This window comes from Magnolia sinica, chromosome 15 (assembly GCF_029962835.1).
Source record: "Magnolia sinica isolate HGM2019 chromosome 15, MsV1, whole genome shotgun sequence".
Classification (NCBI taxonomy): Eukaryota; Viridiplantae; Streptophyta; class Magnoliopsida; order Magnoliales; family Magnoliaceae; genus Magnolia; species Magnolia sinica.
The window spans coordinates 76,611,943-76,635,549 of NC_080587.1; the positions used below are offsets into that span (position 1 = coordinate 76,611,943).

Genomic DNA, 23,607 nt, shown 5'->3' on the forward strand with positions numbered 1-23,607 from the left:
CAGTTGGTAACTTAAGTTTGTATTCGTTCATAAAAACTGCTCTACAGTGGTAAATTTCACTAGCATGAACTCAGAAGCTGTACACGTGCCACTCATGTAAACCATTTAAAACATCCAAATAGTAGTCCCCACGTTGGATGAGTTTATAAACGAAAACTTATACTAAATTCTTGCCCCATATGGCTAATTTTTTATATTTAATGGAGGTTTAAAATGAAAAGTACTCAACGGTTTAAATCCAACAAAAGAAACCATCCCTTAGTCAGAGGTTTAGAATCACTATGGCCTGTTTGGCGCATGGCATTTGGAAGGATTATGTGGGAGGGGATTGAAAGATCGTAATTATTTCGCATGGCAGGGATTGTCTCATGTTACCACCGACTAAGCTTAATTTCATGCTATGTTCATAATATGATGGTACATTGAATGGATATACTCACTATCATTTGAAATTATTGAAAATAACACTTATGTGTTATATCCAAACCGTTCATCCGTTTTGTAACCTCATTTTATGGCATGGGCCTAAAAATGAGGCAGATCTAAAACTTACGTGGCCCCAAAGACTTTTTCAATGGTAGGTATTCAATCCCTACTACTTTCTATGGTGGGGTCCACTTGAACTTTAGATCTATCTTATTTTTTGGCCCATGCTCTAAAATAATCTCAAAAAATGGATAAACGGCGTGGATATAGCCAACACATCATGGTAGAACCTACACAACTTGCTAACATTGAGTGAATTGGCACGTGATCCAATGCAATTCCAACTACTCTAATTCCAAGCTTTTTCATTCTTTCCAGAATGGAATTGGCACGGACCAAATGCAATTCCATCGCACCTAATCCCAATACCATGCGCCAAACGCGTCCTTAAATCAATCCGACTTTCAGCTTATAACCTATTTACAGATGCCTCCCATGTTTTGAACGGCTTAATCAGAGTAGAAATTTCACGTGTACAATTTCTAAGCGCATGCGTATGGACCATTCCACTCTGCAGGAGTATTAAATGAAAAAACAAAAAGGGAGGGTCTTGCCTGCGAAAGCCCTTCGTAGTTGCGACGGTAAGCTAGGTGGGGCTCACCGTGATGTTTTTGAGAAATCCAAACCGTCCATACATTTTTGCAGATCGTTTTTTGTCTAGGGTCCAAAAATGACAGAAATCCAAAATTCAAATGGGCCGAACGACATAGGATTGAACTTCCACCGTTGAAACATTCTCGGGGTCACAGATATTTTGGATCAGGATAATTTTCTGTGCTTTCAGTTAACCCCAGTAGGAGTGTCTTTATGAACGGTATAGATGGCATATAAAAATCACGTTGGACCCCAGGGAGGCTTCAACGGTAGGCATTTACTACCCACGTTTTCCTATCGTACGGTCCACTTGAGTTTTGGATTTGCATCATTTTTGGGTTCATGCCCTAACATGATCTGGAAAAACGGATGGACGGAGTGGATTTCTCACAAACATCATGGTGGGCCCCACATAAATTCCCGTCGGAGGAAGTTTATGCGAAAGGCTTTTGCAGGGAAACTCAAACTGTGTCCCCAAAATTACAAGAGAAGATCCAGGCGAAGGATACAAAGCCGTGTGTCGTCCTCGAACCGAAGCCACTAGCAATGGATACATGATCAGGTACTACCTTCCGCATCTTAAGCTTCCCATCTTGTTTATGTGGAGAACATCTGATCCGTTAAAAAGTTTGGCCCCATTATGAAGATCTACTTCAATGAAATTCAGGTTTTCTCACTCATCAGATGCTCCAAAATCTACATGTTGAGAATATTGGCGGTTGCCCATTGATTTCATTGCTCTGGCACAAATAATGAACAGAACGCCCTCACTTTTACCAAATGTCATCTTAATGATATGATTAACTGTATGAACGGTTCAGATCTCCTACAAACTTGGAACAGTTGCGGGGGAAAAGGCGCATTGTATGGTGCTAATGGCACCATATGATCATTTTATCTTAGTAATGACAGGTTACTACTATATTAACGAAATCTCGTTGAAGAAACCGCCCATTCAACTAGCATTTGAAATCTTACGGAGAAAAAACTTCGATACTCTGGTAGAATGTGATGAATGATAAGCAGGCACTTCGAAATTGCATACGTGGCATGCATGTAATTCAAATTAAACCGTTCAAATTACGGGCCTTATTCTAAATGTATCACCAACAAAAAATAAGATTATTTAATTATCCCAATATTAGAATGGTATAATTGGATGGTTTAAAAACAAATATTCGGTGATCCTGTTTCAACAAACAAGTGTCCACCAATCAGAGGTTGAGATTGCTCAACTATCAGATCTTGGGAGTCTGACTTAGCTACCGTGGGATCCATAGTTTAATTGGTTAGTTCGAGTTCATAGACATCATGTGTACAAATTCTGAGTATCCGTGTATCAAGTGTCATGCTCTAACAGAGTATTAAATAACTCCCCTATGTTATATAAGCCGGCCCACTCCAAATCTAGTGAGTAAAATCAGCTTAATTCCTAATGGGAAGGTTAAATCCGAATTTAGATTTCTTAATCTTTTTTGTAGTGCTTTTAGTAGTTTGCTCAACAGTAAATGGCAAATCCATATTCTTCATCTTTGGCGACTCAACCGTTGATCCAGGCAACAACAATTACATCCAGACCATTCAAGAGAACCGAGCAGATTATAAGCCATATGGCCAGAACGGATTCTTTGAGGTACCCAGCGGACGGTTCTCTGATGGCCGCGTCATCGTCGATTTTATCGGTAACCATCAAATTCGATCCATTGGTTGGAAATTGTGGTTTATGGTTATGGTTGAAGTTAATGGGACCACTATGGATACTCCATGCAACAAAAATCTTCCAATGGAAAGATCCTGACCCTTGAGAAAGAAAATAAATCAATGGTTCTCATTCAATTAGAAAAAAGGACTAGAAATTTTATAGGTAGGATTTTCCAATCAGGAGGATTTCTTGGGAAATGGTCCAATCCATGTGGGACCCAACAGGCCAATGGTCTAGATCACTGAACCACGGCCCAACTTGTATACAGTTGCATTTCTAAGATAAGATTTGCACCCTTTGAATTTAATCTTGTATACCCATCCATCTAAACTACTCAATTCATGGTGGTAAATTCAAAAATGGAGAATACTTTGATCTTTTATAGATTATCTGTAAAATCAGACTGACCATTGGTTAGGTGGACCACACCATGTATTGAGTCGAATTTTTCAGTTGTCTATTAATTTTTATGGGGTAACCTACATAATAGGTGGACAATCGTGATTTTCAATCATTCTCATGATGTGGCCTACACTATGTTTATTTTAAGCTAGGAAATTTATTTTGAGCAAAAATTTTATTCTGCCATGCAGCGGAATATGCTAAACTACCGATAATTCCTCCGTATTTACAACCTTCTACTGAGTTTATCAATGGTGCCAACTTTGCATCCGGCGGTGCAGGTGTTCTTCCTGAAACCAGCCAAGGACAGGTGATTCTGTTGCTTTTCTTATTCTTTTTTTTTTTTTCCTTCCTTTTATCTTCTTTATTCTTTTATTTATATGTTATAGCGTTCCATCTTCAAAAGAAACATGTCAGTTATACAATGAAGCCTTTGGAGAAGTATCCTTTCTCAACCACACATGTATAATAATAAATATTAAAATCAAAAGAAAATAGAGAAAACATGCAAACCATAATACAAATTTATATAGTTTCCATTAAATACTTCCATAGATCCATGCTGCTCCACTAGGTTCAAAGTAAAAAGAACGGGGAAGCACCTTTCAATTCTCACAAAAGTGTTATTTGGATAAACTGTACATCTTTGACGATTTTTTTTTTTTTTTTTTTGAATTAGCTTGTTAGGACACCCACTGTCAGATCACACTTCACTGTTAGCCACCCCCACTAGGGAATCAATGCTAAGACCTCAGTGTTAAAGTGAGATATCCTTCACTCAATCTACCACTTGAGCCATAGACCTAGGTGTTACATCTTTGATGGTTAGGCTCTATAAAGAGATCCTAAAATTGCCAATAGCCACACTCCCTCCAAATTTTGTGCAAGATCTGGGCTGTACATTAAGGGCCTATTTGTTTTCATATTTACTATTGTAAATAGTGGTAAATAGGTAATTATAATCTATTTCTATTGTTTAGAAGTGAAGAAATATAAAAGGTAATTATGCCTTGCTTTTTGAAATTTACTTTTTGAAAAAAATGTGAGAATAACTGAGTGAAAATTTTGAATCTCACCATGATGTATGCGATTGATTTTTTAATTACAGTGGTAATTCAAAATAAATGGGTAATAATTATTTACCTTTATATCCCTGGTTGGATTTCTAAGGTGATATTGACAGCCACCTTTCATTTATAGCACTCTTCACGTTACCGAGGAGAAAAACTTTAAATCTTAGGGCCCACCATGATGTCTGTGTCTTATCCACACAATCCATTTGAGCTTTTGATTCTCCTCATTTTTGAGCTCATGCATTAAAATGTTTTGTTAAAAAGGATGGATGGTGTGGATAACTCTCATATATCATGATGGGGCCCACATATAAATCAGTAATAATAGGGTTTTTTAAGGACTGATTTTCGAAACGTAATTCCTGCTGAATTTCAAACAGGTGGAGTAAATAATAATTACTTATTTCCATGTATTTACTAAGGAAATTAAAAATCAAACAGCCCCTAACTGTTCTTAGCCATGCATGATAATCAACAAACATGCCCTTGAACTCTAAATAGGTTGCGCTGAGTCAATAGGCTTTTAAACATAAATTGAGCCGGGCTTGATTTATAAACATGTTTAAATTTTAGGCCGGGCCTCTCCAAAGGCCTAATTTTTAATGACAAATCTAATTTTTCATGAGAATTTCAAAATTTGATGTTTTTTCTCAAGATACAATCAAGAAAATCTCACCAAAATAAAATATCTAAAAAATACTACTTATTGTAATTATTAAATAATTTTAATTATAAATTTGTTTATATATAACAAATTTCTTAATGTTTTTACTATTATTCAAGTTAATATTAATAAAAAGATAATATTTTAAACTCTACCAAGATTCTAGAAATTTCCCGATAATCTTGTTTAGTATATTTATGGTGATATTATCTTGGGATTTTTTAAATCTTGGTGATATTTGTCACACTAGTCCATGCCCCTAGGCCCGAAGACCAACGGGCCAGCTTGGCCCATTGACAACACTGCTAGTTTGTGCATAGAGTTGGGCATCTAGTTGAGTCGGACCGAGTTAGGGCTGACCCGACTTAATCCAGTTTTGAAATAGACCTGACCCGGACTCAACCCGACTTGGGATTGAGTCCAGCATGCCTAACCGGATCTAAGTCCAAGTCCGGCCTGGACTAATATGAACCAAGTTTGACCCGATCATAGGCACCGAGTTGAGTCGAGTTACTGGGTGACCCGAACTCGACTCGCTTTAAGTTTGGATCGGACAAAGTTTACTCATTTTGGATCGACTCACACACTCGGTTCAAATCAAGTTGGGTTTGAACAAGTCGAACTAGTCAAGTCTACCAAGTCGAGTCGTCCCGTGCCCAGCCCTATTTGTGCATACTTGTTGGACCTTAACATAAACACAAGCATGCTTGAGACCAATTAGTTATGGGTCCATTAAAGGTCCAGGTCCAACATATGGGCCCATTGACAACCCAAACCCAGTTCTGATTGGGTTCCACTCAACCTGGGCCTGGTCCAGCCCTAACCCATGTTTAATTTCAGGAGTGGTGTTGTTTTTCAGGTCATTGATCTTCATACACAGCTCAAGTACTTTGAACAAGTGCAAAGCTCATTAGTAGAAAAGCTGGGAGATGGGCCAGCACTGAAGTTGATATCTGAGGCCGTTTATTTCTTCAGTATTGGAAGTAATGACTACATGGGAGGGTATTTTGGGAACCCAAAAATGCGTGAGACTTATACTCCTCAAGAGTACGTAGGCATGGTTATTGGCAACTTGACACAAGTGATTCAAGTGAGTAGTATTCTTCTTTTTATTTGAGTACGTTGCATATGACTACAAGATCCAAGCCATCCATTCGGTGGATCAGGTTGTGTAGTTACCATGGCCCAAAATTCAGGTTGATCCAGCCATTGTGTGGGCTACAATTTTAAAAACAAATGGAGATTTCCAACTCATTCATTTTTATTTTTTTTACACCCACTCAGTAGTGGGATTTCACCACCTATGGATACTCGAACCCTTGACTGGGTGTTGAAACTCCTGAGAGTCTACCACCAGAGCAAGAGTAAGGATCCAAATTTCGAACTCATTCATAAACTATGGTCCACTCGATTAGTAGATTGGTCTGAAGTTTGGGAATGGGAATCTAAATGGTAAGAAGAGATTGATGGATGGCTCGGATCTCACACCCGTATTCCATGTTGTTGACTGTGGTGGGATGAAAAGGAGGGGCCTTACAACATGTGATGAGGAACTTCTAGCTCTCATGTGATAAGGCCTTACAACATGTGATAAGGCCTCTTGGTTTGCCTGATCTAGGGCCTTGGCAGGGTTTCAATTTTGCAAAACCTAGGCCTACACCCAACTCATTTATTAGTCAGGCCCAATCATGGTTTAATGACTCGGATGAGTCCTATGCAACACGACTTTCCGAATGGGACATGGTCAAACAAGACGAATCGACTCATTTGAGTTGACTCAGATTTGGTTGGACCATACAAGTCCTATGAGACACGATCCAGTCAACTCGGGTTCCGCTAGACCCAATCTGGTTTGACATCCTCATACACCTTGACTTTGGTGAGTCATGACTCGGCGTGTCATTTTCGGCAATGACCCAATAGCTAACTCTGTTTTTATTTTTTTGTTTTTTATTTTTATTTTTTATGTTGATGGTATAGGTATTATATGAGAAAGGGGGAAGGAAATTTGGATTTCTGAGTTTGTCTCCATTGGGTTGCTTGCCAGCCCTTAGAGCTATGAACCCAAATGCAAATGCAAAAGAGGGGGGCTGTTTTGAAGAGGCATCAGCACTTGCACTGGCTCATAACAATGCTCTCTCATCTCTTCTCACCAGCCTAGAACACTTCCTCAAAGGCTTTAAATACTCCAATTCCAATTTCTACACTTGGCTCAATGATAGAATCCAACACCCTTCTAAATATGGTACTCTCTCTCTCTCTCTCTCTCTCCAGCTAATCAATCAGGCTTGGGCTGGACAAGGGCTTTTAAGACTACTGCAAGCTCAGGACAAGTCCAATTACTTGTTGGTCCTAAAAGATAAGCCCCGGTCCAACCATTGCCTCTTCGATTAGGACTTTCGGTTAAGAAGGAAGAAGTCATAAGTAGGGGTGGAAATTGAATGGGTTGGATCTGAGTTGAGGATCAAACCATGCCCAACTAGAGATGGGCATCGAGTCGAGTTAGAACAAGTTAGGGCTAACCTGACTCGATCCGATTTTGAAATAGGCCTGACCCGAACTCGACCTAACTTGGTACCAAGTTCATCATGCCTGACTGATCTGAGTTTGGGTCTGACTTAGACTAATCCGGACCGAGTCTGACCCGGTCACAAGTATCGAGTCAAGTTGAGTTGGCACCAAGTCGGGTCACGTGCAGTGGGTATTCATGGGATGAAATCACCACTCAAAACATGGATTCACTTGCTAGAATTGTAACCTCTCCATAAGCTACATGGCATCTCAAATATGAAATGTCATATTTGAGTTTTTGTTTTTTAAATATATATGTACAAGTTGAGTTTTAGATCGAGACAAGCTACTGGGTGCCTTGAACTTGACTTGGTTTAAGTTCGAATTGGGTGAAGTCAACTTGATTCGGATTGACTCACCCACTCGGTTCGGATCAAGTCGGCTCTGAACGAGTCGGACGAGTTGAGTTTACCGGGTCGAGTCATCTTGTGCCCAGCTCTAACCCAAACCCAACAATAAGAGGATGGAACCCGTGACTCAACCCTACCTGAATTCCAACCTGCGATGTCCTACCTAAACCAACTCGAATTCCTCTATACTCAACTCTAAACTAACCTAACTGATGTAATTCAAATACATGTGATTACTCCCAATGCCAACTAACCCAAACTAAATTTGCTCAACCCAAACTCAAACCTAGTTTGAATTGGGTTGGAGTGTTCCAACCTAACTGAACATGAGGACCCTGACAACCTAATCCAACCTGACACAAACTTGGTTTGACCAAGCCCAAAGCAGGTGGGACTCAGACTAGGTAGGACCCATTTGCTAGTGTTAATGGAAATCTGTTAGCTTCACACCTTTTGGCCCACACCATTTTGGTGATCCAGATTGTGTGTCCAATAGGGCATGTAGATGGCCACATGATGTAGAGTGGGTCGCGAACACTTTTATGGCAAAGATAGACCAGAGAAGGCCCGATCTGAGGCACAAATGGTCTAGACTGTTAAAACCTTAAATCAGTCATATCTCGCAAATCGGGATGAGTTTTTCAACATATTATATATGATTTTGAGGTAGGAGAACCTACTTAACCCAACTAACCCTGCTTCGCCAGGTTGCCCATGCCAGATTTGCGAGATTCCATCAGATCGACGGTTAAAAGTCCCATTTATTTTCGTTTTTTCTATAAATAGTAAGTTTCAGTTGAAGATAACTTTTGATCCTTTGAGTTGTAGAAGTCATGCCCAACCTTCTGCCAAATTGGATACGTACTATTTTGTCCAAAAACCATGAAGTCTAGTCCCAATAAAGGCAAGTTTACTATTTATAATAAGTCACATTTTTAGGGTATTTGAGTTAAGGGTCTGATTTTAAGACTCCATATTGGGTTTGAGTTCCTTATTTAAAGAGTTGTAATTTCAATTTTCATCAGCAACCAAATTATTCTGAATTTATTAGGAACTATTCATGCTTTTATCCCTTGTGTATTCGATAAAGCTCTGTAAAGAGTCCAGAGAGCTCCGTGATTCAGATTAGTTATTCTCTAAGGAAGACAGTGATCGACCTCATCATGTCCCTCCCTACCCCAGAATATGTGGGATACAATTGGCATGCAGTGATGGCAACCATCCCTAGCGAGGCCCCTCTATTTATGTTATATCAAGTGCTTTGTTTAGAAATGCTAATACATGATTATGATGATGTTGAAGATTTCAAGGATGGAATCAACGCTTGCTGTGGGACGGGACCATATGGGGGAGTCTTCAGCTGTGGAGGGACCAAAGCAGTGACTGAATACAGCTTATGTGACAATCCCAACGATCATGTTTGGTGGGATTCTTTCCATCCAACGGAGAGGATTCACGAGCAATTTGCACAAGCACTTTGGAGTGGGCCACCTTTCTATGTGGGGCCATATAATCTAGAAGGGCTCTTCTTCGAGAATGAAAAGCTCACTATCTCGGATATTGTTGACAGCGTGGATGATGTGGGGCCCAGCATCCTGGCCTAGTGGACTGGATCAGGTTCTAGAAATGAAATCTATTGAGATCACATAGGTTGATGTTCAATAAATTGGGAGATTATAAGCTTACAAGATTTGGATCTTTACTAATATGATTAAAAAGGATTGGTAAGTCCACACGTGTGCACAGCCCTCACACATGTGCCGCAAGTACACATTGTAAATTTTCTGGGCCATAAACCTGGCTGGCCCACTCATTATCTGGTAGACTGTATGAAACAGATGATAGATATATCCATGTATCTTTGGCACATGGATGAGTGGACCGGCCTGATTTTTGAAACATGGAATCCACGTGGTAGGTACTACCTGATGGACAGCTGTGGCATAGCACACATGTGCCTTTTCAGCACACAATTGTGAAAAAAGTAAACTTGCATATCATCCATCACATTCTGGCAGTGTATGAATGTTTTTTTATTTCTCATCTGTTTTGTGGCCTATTTCATCTATCATCCAAGCAAAAACAAACCAACTACCTAAATGAGCAGCAGCCATTCATTTCCAAGTGGGCCACTTATCTCCATAAATAACCATTCACCTCCCTTGTTTGGGATCATTCAAAGCGTCTAAACAAACACACATTCATATATATATATATATAACAGAGAGAGGCACAAGCAAAAAAGAGAAGCGATGCAAGAACGAAGTAGCTGTTGGGAACTGCATAAACATATAGCCGAATCAAGCAAAGTATATGCAATCGCACAAACAAAACCAAAAAACAACAATCTGAATTTTACACAAAAAAAGAAACTCTTACGAAAAAAAAAAAAAAACTATTACACAAAGTGACAAGTAACACATTGTGAAAGTAGAATTATAAGAAATAGGTCATCTTATCGATTCAAATAAGTTTCGAATCTACTTCAAATCCTAACTATTCCCTTGAACCCTTAGAAACATTTTAGAAAGCCATAATACACCTTAATCCTTCATAATTCCGATTACACCTAATATATATATATATATTATTCAATTGGAATAGGAGACAAATTTTGTACTTATTTTGCGCGTGCTCGATGGGACATTCGATGGCATCAATAGACATCAAAGCTCTGTTGATAATATTGAAGACGCTTTGATGCTATCAAATAACAACTTTCAAAATTGTTCAACAATCAAATAGGACTTTTTCGAATTTTTTTGATGAGATTGAGCTGTCTATTGATGACATCAACATCTGCTCGATGGGAACAAGTAATTTGTTGATGGTATTGACAGGCCTTGTTACAAATAGATTTAAGATATCAACAACGATAGCAACACTCATTATTATGATGGCCATGTTTGTGACCGTTGATGATGTTGACGGACGCTAGCTCTTGTGTGAAGAAGCCCATGCCCGCATGCAGAGAATGTGCGACTCTTCAAGTATTGGAAAGTGAAGTCCCGTGATTCTTGCCTGAGGTGGTTTGGCCATATAAATGAAGTTGGATGAGGGGACATAAGAACAGTCCACGCTTAAAGCACCACCAACCGTTCTTTATCCGTGAATCACTACTGAGTAAGCTGAAAAATATAATATCCTATTTTCTTCTCTTAAACGGCTTATGATATATTTTTTTTTCTAAGCACTCACAACACAATGGGTGCTTGAACCTATGAACTTGTGTTAAAACTCTTATGAGTCTACCATTGAGGCATGAGTAAGAACCAAAATGGCTCATGGTTTTTTTTGTTTTTTTTTGTTTTTTTTAAAAAAATAATCTGACGCCTCTCATGAATGTTTGTTTTCTGTAGTTTCGAATCAACAAATCTGAATGCCCTGATGAGTTTACTATAAATTTGTTTTTCTTCCAAACAAATACAATTTTGAGATCTTTTTTTCTTGAATGTAATTGGTTTTTAAGGGCATGTTTGGAATGTAGGATTAACTGGAATTCCTACAATTATTATATAATGATTATGTCTGGAAATATCATGGTATTTTGATTGTTCAATCTCACATTTGGAATTAAATTCTTCATTTAGGAAAAACACCCAATTAAGTGAAACCAATGTTTCATGGACTATGGAGTTGTAATAAAAAGACTAGATTTCATAATTAATGCTGGTCCACTTATATGCATATGCAACTCTGTGTCATGTATAAAAGGTACATATGAATGGACAACATGGATAAAACACACGCATCAATGTGCACCCATAAAAATCCACTAGAAATTTCCATGTATCTCCTGCTAGAAGTTAAAGGTCAAATATTTGGATTAATCCAATCATTTCCATCGATTCCAAATGTTAGATGAAATATACAACAAATAAAATGCAATTCCATGCCACCTAATTTCATGTTCTGAACCAACCCTAATATCATTTCCAAAGTCTAGGTATTTTACTAGTTAGCCTTGGTAAAGCCCTTTAGAGTTTTTTATTTTATTTTTTTAATATATACATATATAAATACCATTAGCCTTGGTAAAGCTCCTGTGAGGATATATTACGGAATCATATTTTGCTGCTTCCAAGATTCAAACACTTGACCATCCACTTTGATACAATGCAAAACACTCGATTCATATCAAATATATGTTGTAGTGTAGCTAACATAAATAGAGATGGATCTGTGAGATCCAAAATCGTCCAATTGATGTCAATCAAGTATTTTATAATACTAACTACGGTTGGGATTAGGGTGGCAAAATGGGCCACCTGAACTGGGCCAAAGTATGCTCAAGGCTGCCCATGAGCTAACAACCAGAGTCCATGCCCACCCAACCTAGCTCGAACCGGGCTCGGCTTAGGCCAACCCAACAGCCCAACCACTTAATCTAACAATTCAGGTTGTCAATGGGCCAGGCTGACCACTATGTGCAGGGTTTGGACTATGGTCTGTTGTCTAGGCCAGTCCTAAAATATAACCCGTTTACTAATCAGGCTGGGCTCGAGCTGCGTCGAAGAGAACATAGGCCAGGTCTCCTGTTTAGGGTTTTAACAGCATTTTTATCAGATATCATGCCGGCCCAGTCTATTTGATGAATAGACTGTATCCTGTGAAAAAGTGTGGCCAAGCTCGGCTCTCTCGCAGCCTATGCTGGGCCAGGTTGAGCTCCTGGTCTAGATCTTACTTTGTGTGCTGGGTCTGGACTGACGGCCTGGCCCGTTGTCAGGCCTCTTAGCACCGCTGAATAAGCTGGGCCGGGTCTGGCCCACTCATCAGCCTTAACTATGACTATGAAGGTCAGGCCTCAGAGGATGGTGTTTTAATGGGCCTGGGCCTTACTGTTTCACCAGAAGATCCAATAGATGGATGATCTGGACCCTTCGTCCGATGGGACCTGTAGACGGTCGATAGGCTGTGTATATATCACGTGTTTGAGCAATCATATCCATCCAATTAGTGTCCTTCCACATATTGATTAAAAGAAAAATTAGCAATGATGATTCCATCAGTCAGTCCTTGTTGCAATGGCCCATCAACAAAATGGACGGTTTGGATTGTCTGACCACCTAGACACATGGGACAGTCGTTGATAGGCCCACGATCAACGGTCGTGTTCCATCAGTCACGGGACATCATTCGGACTTTGAACGTGCATGCCTGTAAAGTGGCTGCTAGTCCGAGAACGTGGTAGATATGTGCATGATTTCCGTGAGAGGCACGTGGTAAATATGAAAGATCCGGATCGCTTGTTCATCTGATCATGCCGTGGTGGACCATGACCCAAAAATCAAGCCGGTCACATCATCCTAACCATTTGATGGGATTTTCAAGGCCTACTTAAAATGACTCAAAACATTCATTTTGGAGCCCACTTGGCGTGTCTAGGACACCCAACCGTCCAAAATATGGACCCCAACATGATGATCACACCAAATAAAAACAGGATCGATCCAATCATCAGATGGACCACACCATAACAAAAAATACACACCATCCAAATTCTCCAAATTCACATGTGGGCTCCTGAGTGATCGTATCCGCTAAAGTTTTGGTATATCGATAATCATTGTGGGCTGCACCTGTTGGACGGGTTGGATGACTCTATTTTTTAGAAAAAAAGCAAAAATAAATAAATATATGAGGTCGTTTTGGTCATTTCACCCTCGAGAAATCTTGACCGTTGATGGATTACGCAGACCAATTTGATCACGGTAAACAACGACCACCACCCATTCCCACTCCTATTCCAATCTAAATCATCATCTCATTCAACTGGTACTTGGCATATGTGGTGGGCCCACCAGTTGAGATGTTCGAAGCTTGTGAAAGTCTGCCACGTGGCCTGTCAGGAGTCATGCACGCGGGAGTCACGGCATACCACATGCGGAATGTGCACTGACTTTTGTATTTTGTGTTAAAGCACCGTTACCGTTAAAAATGGTTTTTGGACCATGGCCCATCCACCATTGAAAATACCAAATGAACAGTTGAGATCTTGTCCATGTATGCCACGTGTACAGAAATGCATGGAGGCACGTGCCTCCAGAGTCCAGACGCGCCGGATCCGCTCTCCATGTGGCTAACATGGGTGAGTCCCATCATCAGACGTGGGATGCAGCATCCAAACGACGTGCATTTATTGCAAGCGATATATCTACCATTTGGGTGGACCGGAATCGTCTACAATCCCTATGGCATGTGGGTCCCACCGTATTGTATATGCAAATCCACTACGTTCATCAGCTGATAACCCTTATTCTAACCGTACATACAAAATATCAGAACAATAAAACACTCTGATGGGCAAGAACTATGAGGAAAATGTAAAATATTTCTCATAAAATCAGTAAGTTCATGTAGTGTAGCCAGCCAGAGATTCTAATCAAAATAATTTATATATATATTTACTTAATCAAGGTAGTTACACAAGATTAACGGTTTTGATTAAAGATGCATCGGCCCCACACACAAACCTATGGTTGGAATCCCATCCCCATTATTCCATGCTGTGTGGCCCACTTGAGAATATAAACCGATGGACGGGGTGGATTTTACATACACTACTGATGGACCCCACAGTGCTGTAGACAACTCCTGTCCAGTTTGAGTTTTCATATGACGTTTCGATGTCAGCAAAAACACTTTCGGCCGATTTGCGTTTCACGTGACTGTTTTGTCCATGGTCAGTACTGTCCACTGACTGGGCCTCATGTGATCGATCCTATGTGGGGTCCACCGTAATGTCTGTGTTATATCTATTCCGCCTATCATTTTTGCCGGCTCATTTTATGCCATTAACTCAAATATGAGGGAGATCCAAAAGTTAAGTGGGCCACTCAGAAGAAACACTAGGGTTACAAACTCCAACCGTTAAAACCTTCCTGGGCATGTTTTGATGCCATTCTCATCGTGTGATTTCACCTGGACGAAGGTAAAATACAAATATTAGCTTGATTTAGAACTTCAACAACCCTACAAATGTTTCAACGGTGGTCATTCAATCCCCACTGTTTCTTCTGGTGTGGCCCACTTAAGTCTTGTATGGCATAACTTACTAAAATGAGTTGGCAAAACGGATGGACAGAGAGGAAATAATAGAAAAATCATGGTGGGCCCAAAGAACTTGGGTTCAATTTATATAACTTATTGTTTGGACATACCCCACAATTTGAACGGTTCCGATTTAGCTAGATGTATGTCCTTTGTACTTTGTTCGTCCTACTTGCCATCATATCAAAATTCACATCTGTCCAATCCTATCCATCTGATCATGCATTTTCCCATTAAACACGTGCCAATAAAGATCTTTGTCACGTGTGAAGAACATCCCAGCCATGCGTAATGTGGGCCACGATGCAGATCAACGGCCACAATGTACCACACGTAACACCTTATCACGTGACCTGGGTTCGACTTAGAAATTCACGGGTTGTACGTGAAGATTCAAACAAGGCCAAAATCATATTTTCCAAAGTTCCCTTCATGTAAGTGAGCTGAACACGTGTCAAATATCCTAGCCATCCATCAGGTAATGCACACGTGGACAAGCCATCAAATGAATATGGCCCACGCAACTAATATTTATAGCCGTCTATTTTTTTCATACAAGTTTGACCCGTCTTATCAACGGACCAATATTATTTTTTACCCATGGCGTGATAACGATGTACCCTATCTAGTTAATGGCTCGGATCTAAGATAAGTTTTCCGTACGCCATGATCTCTGACACGTGTCCCAGCATGCAACCACGATTCTTTTGGAAAACGGTTTCAACGGAAGTGGTAATAAAACGGTCGTTCGCTTTTAATTTCCCAGAGCCGTAAAGCCGAAGCGTTTTTCATCTTTTGGCATTTCTGTAAATTATTTGAGTGTTTTTGTCGTTTTCGATAACTCCGTTTTTTTTCTGTCTTGTATTCTTATCTGTCGCTTTCTTTCTCACAACAGCAGAGAACGGCTTCTCCCACCTTTCGGACAGAGAAGGGTATCATTATGATCTGATACAGACGCTGTATCATAGTTAATGATACGGCATATTTTCCACCCATCGTTTCAAATACGTGGAAAATCCTATCCGTTAAAAATGTGGGGCACCCGATGATGATCCCTTGATATAAAATTCAGATCTATCCACAAATCACTGTTGATACAAAGTGCACGAATCGTTACACAGCACACACGGGTTTTAATTTCCAACAGTGGGGCCATATTTCGGTGATCAAGACCGTTGAAATTTTCATTCAGGAGAATTATAATATATATATCAAATTAAATCATAAAAAAGGGGCCCCAGTTTAATATTTCAATTTATCAACACTTAATGGACGGTTGTTATGAATATTAGTTAATGTTCCATATTCTACAAATAAATATCATCTATCAATCAATATTATTTTTGGATTATGATCCATTTATAGTGGGGCCCTGTATTTGGAAATTTGCTTTAGTTAAGTGCATGCCACTTGTACGATTTTCAGTGCATGTGTATGAACCATCACATATTCCAGAGTACCAAATAACTCTCCTTGCTGACTCACGCATCGGGTCAATGGGCCCGGGTCGGACCTGAAAAATCAGTATTTTGAATAACGTTCGCCCGAAGGCCCGGGACGAAACATTTCAATATCCGGGCCGAGGCATACCCCAGGCCCGGCCCTTTGACAGCCACGCAGCATACATGTGCAGCATCCGAACCATCCAATACATGGGTCTGTCAATTTTTAAGGATCGCTATCTATAGTTTTCGGACTATGTTCCTTCCACTAAGGGACCCATGTGATGTGGACGGTCTGGATTGGACTAAAACTATGTGGATGAGCCACAACCATGTAAACATGGTGGTGGGCCATAATCTCTTATGTCTTATTTAATTATTTTTTGGCAGTCTGTGACTCTCTCCTTGTATTAATCATTTCACATGAAAAACCCGTTTTTCTTTTCTCTTTGATTTTAAGAGGATTTTTTTTCTCCCAACTTTATCATAAAGGTTTGAACTGGATTGGTGCCGTTGATTGTCCATGTGAAACCGTTGCATGTCTTTTTCCTTTGACCACGACAGCTCTTTTATTGCATGGCTGATTATACAATACCTGCCGAGAATGGTGGACCACAACCAAGTGTCTACAGTACACCTACCGTGTATGTTACATCATCCTAACCACTCAAATTGTAGGGGTACATGGTCTCAGACAACTACATGTTGGCCATTTGAACCCCAGCCGTCCAATTTCGCCTCTTGAAATCAGAACCTTTGGCATTTCCTTCCTAATCACATTGATCATTGGGCTTGGCCCATCTACATGTGGGACCCATCTCCCATGCTCCAAATGGCCTACGCTGATGTACAATGTAAAGACCACGTGTGTACAGTTTTGATCATGCACACGTCATTTCAAGTGCTGATATGACACACATGTACAAAATCAGAGCCGTCCGTGTGATGGGCCACACTTTAAATGAGCATGACAAAAAATCTGATCAGAAGTTTTCTCCTTAGGGAGGCCAAAGTATGTGAAACAGATTGTAAGGTCAAATGAAAATTTTTTTTTCTAGCCTAATGTTGTGGACCACACTACGAGCATATCGGTCTGATTTTTAGGCTAGATGGTGTGGACAGTGTAAATCACATTGTGCAAACTCCAATGATTTATGTACGACGATTGAGATGGTAATATAGCAATTGACGACTGCATTCTTTGATGAGATGAGGTAGAGATTTTATAACTCATTGGCTCTTTTTTCCTTTAGTAAATAAAAAAATGACTGACCAGGTGAGTTCAAGACCCGGTGAGTTGAGTTTGGACTGAGTCATTATCATAAATGAGTTTCCTTGTGACTCAATGAAAAACTACTTGTATAAGATTTAACATGATACCTATTTTTTCTAACCTTTACCTTCGAGGTTGGTTCGTCGGCGAGCTCTACAGGGTAAGGTTACTCGACAAGTGGTATGCATGAGGCTCACAAATCTTGTATACAGTATCTAATCCATATAGCGGGTTAGGCCTACCAAGAAAGTTGGACACCCTAAAAATCAAGCTAGTATGGGACTTGTTTTAAAAAATAATTTAGCCACGTGATGATTGTATATATCTGATTTTTAGATAATCTCATAATCACGATAGGGTTCACTTAATCCACATATGCACAACATGGTAGGCCCAACTATAATAATAATAATAATAATAAACAATAGACGATAGTTGAAAACCTACAAGTCATGTGGTGGCCCATGTGATGGTGGGATTGGCCTAATTCCTTTGGGGGGCGTTTGGCGCAGGGTATTAGTGGGGATTAGGTGGGATAGAATTGCATTTGGTCAGCATTTGGAGAGGATGGGAAAGTTAGGATTAGGTGAGATGGTATTGCATTTAGTCTCGTGTAATTGCATTTGGTCACATGTAAGATTTCCATGGATTTTGAAATCCACTACACATGTGGGCCCGACATTGATGCATGTGTTTATCCATGTCGTCCATCCATATATACTGTTTACATGTGACATTCTGGTTATATGTGTGTGTGTGTGTGTGTGTGCCGCGCGCGCAAGTGAACGATATTCGTTGTGAATTTCGCCCATGGATTACAATTTCATGGTCCACCAAACGTGATTTTGCTTAATCCGGTATTTCCCTGTAGCAAAAATTTTATCCCAAACATGGGATTGGATGGATACAATACATGGTATTTCAAGACATGCAATCATTGTGCAATAATTATGTTAATCCCATCTAATACAATTCAACACCATTCAATTCTACAGGCCAAACACACCCTTGGGGTGTCTAACTTTCAATAACGAAATGATCCCACTGATAAGTTGTGTGTTACATGTACAACCTAGTTGGCTGCATGCATAACACTTATAGAAAAAGGGTCGTTTGGCACCATGGATTTAGTGGGGTTTGAAGGAATTTTAAATTTCCTGGTATGTTTGGCACCATAAAGTAATTGAGGGTTTCAAATCCCCTCCAAGAAGGGGTTTAAAATCTAAGGTAAAAGCTTGGATTACATATAAAATCATTCCAAGAGTTATATGTGTAACATGTAGGTCACTAGACTATTAATCTATTGGGCAGATGGCCAACTGATAATATCTCAAAACAACTAGATTATCAATTGCATCACTATAATTACTTTAATACGATGATCCACGCGTCCAAACATTGTCCATGTAAATCAATAGTTAAAAATCATTGGTTAGTCACTTGGATATGATCTTATACTTGTGGCCCATTCGAAACTTGAAATTTCATCATTTAAGGCATGCTATATATTTCAACGGGCTTATTACAACCACTGTGTCAAACATTACATGCGTACGCTAATTAGAGATATTAAAATTGATTTTTTGTGTGTGTGTGTGTGTGTGTGTGTGTGTGTGTGTGTGTGTGTGTGTGTGTATGCATAGCAACTTCTAAATTACATGGGATTCTGAATCCAGGGTGCCAAACACAATATGAGGATTTCAAATTCACGGGGTTTCAATTCTTTAACTTTTAAAGAAGCTCTTGCCACTGTACTCCAACTTAATCATGAAGAAACTAACAGAAAAATAATAAATTTTTGAGTTGGAGTAGAAAAAAAATAACCAATAAATTGACTTGGTGCAATACACGGCTTTAAAAAAAGTGATAATTAGTATCTAGTTTAATGCTGTCAAGTGGATGTATAAGATCAACTGGTTTTCATTATTTTCTTGAACATAGTCCACCCATTGCAATGCCCACTACATGAATCGTGAATTCCGTTTTGTGTTCGCGTGGTGTAGAGTCTTTATCGGGTCTACCATATCATTGATGGCATCGAAAATGTTAATAAAAACATAAGGATTTAGATACAAAAAATTCAAAACAAGAATATAGAATATCTTTTTAAAATCTCACAAGGTGGAAAAAGAATGAAAATATTAAAAGGTTAATGATTTTGTACAATAACCTCGATAGAAATATTAAAAGGTCAAGAAATTATATTGAAAAGATACCATTGGCCATTTAACTTTTCTTTTTCAATTTGAACCACTCATTATTTTACTTTAAATAATTCATTTCATAGCCATGTATGGTTATGATTGATTAATTAGAATGATCTTAGATTTAGGCTCCATCACAATGGGGTCTAGAACTTGGATGGTATGGATAACTGCATGTAAACATCACATGTGAGAAGATGAACCACCATCATTTTTTAGTGGTATTAGCGAGTTGAGTTCGAATCGAGTCATTTTCATAAGTGAGTTTTCTGTTTAACTCAATGAAAAATTTGTTGAGGTAGATGTAACAAGAGACCTATTTTTTCTACCCTTTATCGTATTGAGGCTGGTTTTGTTACAAGTTCTTGTTTGACACAGCTTATTCTACAAGTATTGTGCATGGGGCTCACAAATCTTACATGTGCCATCCAACTTACGTAGAAAGTTAGGCTTATCATGAAAGTTGGACGCCCCAAAAATCATGGCCATTTCAATTATCATATAGTCACCATATAACTATAGGGGTTTTTGGGTGGATGTCCATTATTTTCAATAGTTTGGTCAGTCTAAAAATTGTACATGCTTGCTCTTTGGACCATCTAGTCATCATGGTAGGGATCTCTTAATCCATAGATTGGACCACATGTGGTAGCGCCCCCCCCCCCAAAAGAAATCAATGGACAATGATTTAGAAAACCTTCAAATCCATGTGGTGGACCACGCGATGGTGGGATTGGGCTAATTTTTTGAGGTGTCTAACTTTCAACGATGGAGCGATCCTACTGAATAAGTTGGGCGTCATACACATAGGCTGGTGGGACACATGTATAACACTTGTGGAATAAGCTTATTCTACAAGAAATAGCTCATGTGGTTGTAAATTCTTAAACTTTTAAAAAAACTCTTGCCATTGTACTTCAACTTAATTATCAAGAAACTAAAATAAAAAATTATAAATGATTGAGATGGCTTTGAAAAATCACCACATTAATTGACTTGGTACAATAGATGGCTTTAAAAAAAGTGATATTAGGAGGGTTTTGATCTACTGTTTACCCTTCAACATGGATGGTGAAAGGTGGATCACTGTATTACGACAGAGATTGCTCTGTTGCATCATTTACTTCTAACAATAAATATATGGGAAATGATACAATGATATGATAACGTAGTGTGTATGGTTATATGATAGAAACTTCCCTATCATAAACCTGGTAGCATGGTTAAAAGACAGCGACTCGAGCTATCTCCCAATCTCGAGTCATGTTGGGACTTGCCCGATTTGGGAGTGAGTCTCGACTTGACTTGGTAAAATTGGGGGCGACTCGTGGTATTGAATCTGGTTAAGTCCAACCAAGACCGAATTGACCCGGATGAGTCTTAAAACGATCGTGATGGGAGAGATGGTGGATTGGGTTTGACCATCATGGGCTAGCCATTAACTTACATTGGTATAATTTAAAATTTAAAATTTTTAATTTTTAATTTTTATATAGTCCACCCATTTCAATGTCCACCGTGTGGATTGTTTAGAACCATACTCATGCATTAGTGTGGTGAAGTGTCTTTATCAGACTACTCAATCATATCATTTCCAAATACATACAATGATTGGTTTCTTTGGGAGAAGTATGTCATGTTAAATGTTAGTAAAAACAATAAGTGTTTGGATAGAAAAAATTCAAAAATATGAATATAAAAAATTAAAATTAAAATTTTAAAAAATTTAAAATATTAAGAAGTCAATGATCAATATATATTGCGTGCATGCTACACATTGATTTTAATAGAAATGTTGAAAGGTCAATAGATAAAGAAAGAGTCATCTCTAATCCAATATAATTGGAGTGAAAAACTATGATAGAAATGTTATTGTTGAGGTAGAAAATAGAAAATGAATCACTTAAAGATAGGCTTAAGGCACATTACGATGTCGCTATTTTTAAGGCGATATTCATACCTACTGGTAGTTAAACCAATTTGCAACAGGGTTACAGCAAATCCGCTTCTAGGATATAATAAGTCTCTTCTCCAAGATCGGAGAAATGTGGATTTTGGCATATAAAACTGAAAAACCGCACCCCGAATACACTTTTATAGCGTACAATCCTGACTTCTGTGCTGTTATAATTTATCTCCTAAAAATTATTTGTAATTTACTGCCTAAAAATTATTTATAGTTTAGCACCTAAAAAACTGTATCTTTCAAAAAACCTTCCAAAACTGAAAATGGTGAAGAAGAAGAAGATGGAGAAGAGATTGTTGGAATTGTGAATGCGGATTGAACCAAAGACGGGTTTATATAGAATTACAAGAGATGTTTAAGGCCCTTTTCATAAAAAGACATCTTCTTCCATAGTGTCTTTTCATCAATGGTAGTGTCTTTCCAACAATGGCATCCCTCCATTTCAAATTCAAAAGATGATCCCTTCACCAAGAGGCATCACCATTCACACCAACAATCACCAAAACCACAACCCTTTTCCCAATTTTCTTTTCTTCTTATTTTGAAAAAACCCAACAAGAAATGTCGGCCCACTCGTTTTACTTTAAACAATTCATTAGTAGCTGCATATGTATGATTAGGATTTATTGATCAAAATGATCTTCACTTAGGCTCCATCCACAAAAAACTCCCCAATCTGGATGGTATACATAGTTATACGCCAACGCCACATGTGAAAAGATGAATCACCATCATGTTTTCTTGGTATGGAACTAGCCTTTAAGTAAGCTAGCCTTTCTCTGTATATTCATCCTCCCAAAGCATGAATGATCATCAAGTCTCATTCAATGTTTATATATATATATATATATATAGAGAGAGAGAGAGAGAGAGAGAGAGGGGCATGCTCACCTGTGCACGTTCGCACCTTTGTAGACGTGTCATGGGTGTCTAATCCGAATGGTCCATGTGATGCGGCATCCCATGAAATCCCCAGGGACCAATTTTCACCCTAATCTAAAACTCTGGTGGCCCATAGAAAACAAAGATGCAAATCAAGGGACGAAACTGTTTTCCTTTTCTATGGCTCACCGTAGGGCTGAAAGTTGGGCGAGTTGAACCCGACCGACCAGTGACCGACCCGACATTGGGTTGGGCTTGGGCAGGATGTATAGAGTCCGATCTCAGGCTTGGGCTGTACAAACACCAACCCGATAAAACTTGGGTTGGGCTCGGGTTGAGGTCTTGGGTTGCTCGACCCAACCCGAACCTGATCAATATAGAAGTTACTTATAGATTATAATTGAGTGTGGATCGTATGTGTTGAAGGCAGGAAATTTCAGTGCTGTCGAGTCTCATTGGTCCACATCATTTCCAATGACTCAAGCTAACAAGAAATGCTTCATTTCTCTCTCCCAAATAGATTGTGTGCTACACAACATGACTTTTAAATATGTAGTTGTCATTTATTTTAGCTTGTTTGTTTAGAATAAATGAAAGTCTTTACGATAAATAAGTACGTATATGATTAATAAAATTATAGATATGAAAAATAAAACTTGTATTGAAATATAATAAACTAATGGAATAATTAAAATATTAGCATGCATCTACCCGATCAACCCGACCGAACCCGCTTTTGTTAGGCTTGGGTTGAGAATTCCCAACCCGAGGTTGGGTTGGGTTGGGTTGGGTTAGGGTTGAGGTACAAGAACCTTGGGTTGGGTTAGGGTTGAGCACTAACCCAACCCAACCCGCTCGACTTTCAACCCTAGCTCATTGAAGTTTTAGAACAAAGTAAAAGTTGGGCTTTGGAGGTTTCCTTGGGTGCTCCATCACATCGATGGTTCA

The 23,607-nt window shown here is 39.1% G+C and overlaps 1 protein-coding gene across 1 annotated transcript; it reads left to right on the plus strand.

Annotated features, from left to right (window-relative positions):
* The first annotated feature begins 1,985 nt into the window (after window positions 1-1,985).
* On the plus strand, window positions 1,986-9,446 carry LOC131227005 (GDSL esterase/lipase 5-like). Its single transcript, XM_058222692.1, has 6 exons — window positions 1,986-2,088; window positions 2,574-2,762; window positions 3,376-3,494; window positions 5,781-6,011; window positions 6,902-7,166; window positions 9,145-9,446. Exons 1-6 carry the CDS (start codon window positions 1,986-1,988, stop codon window positions 9,444-9,446), a joined length of 1,209 nt encoding a protein of 402 aa, XP_058078675.1.
* The last annotated feature ends 14,161 nt before the right edge of the window (window positions 9,447-23,607 follow it).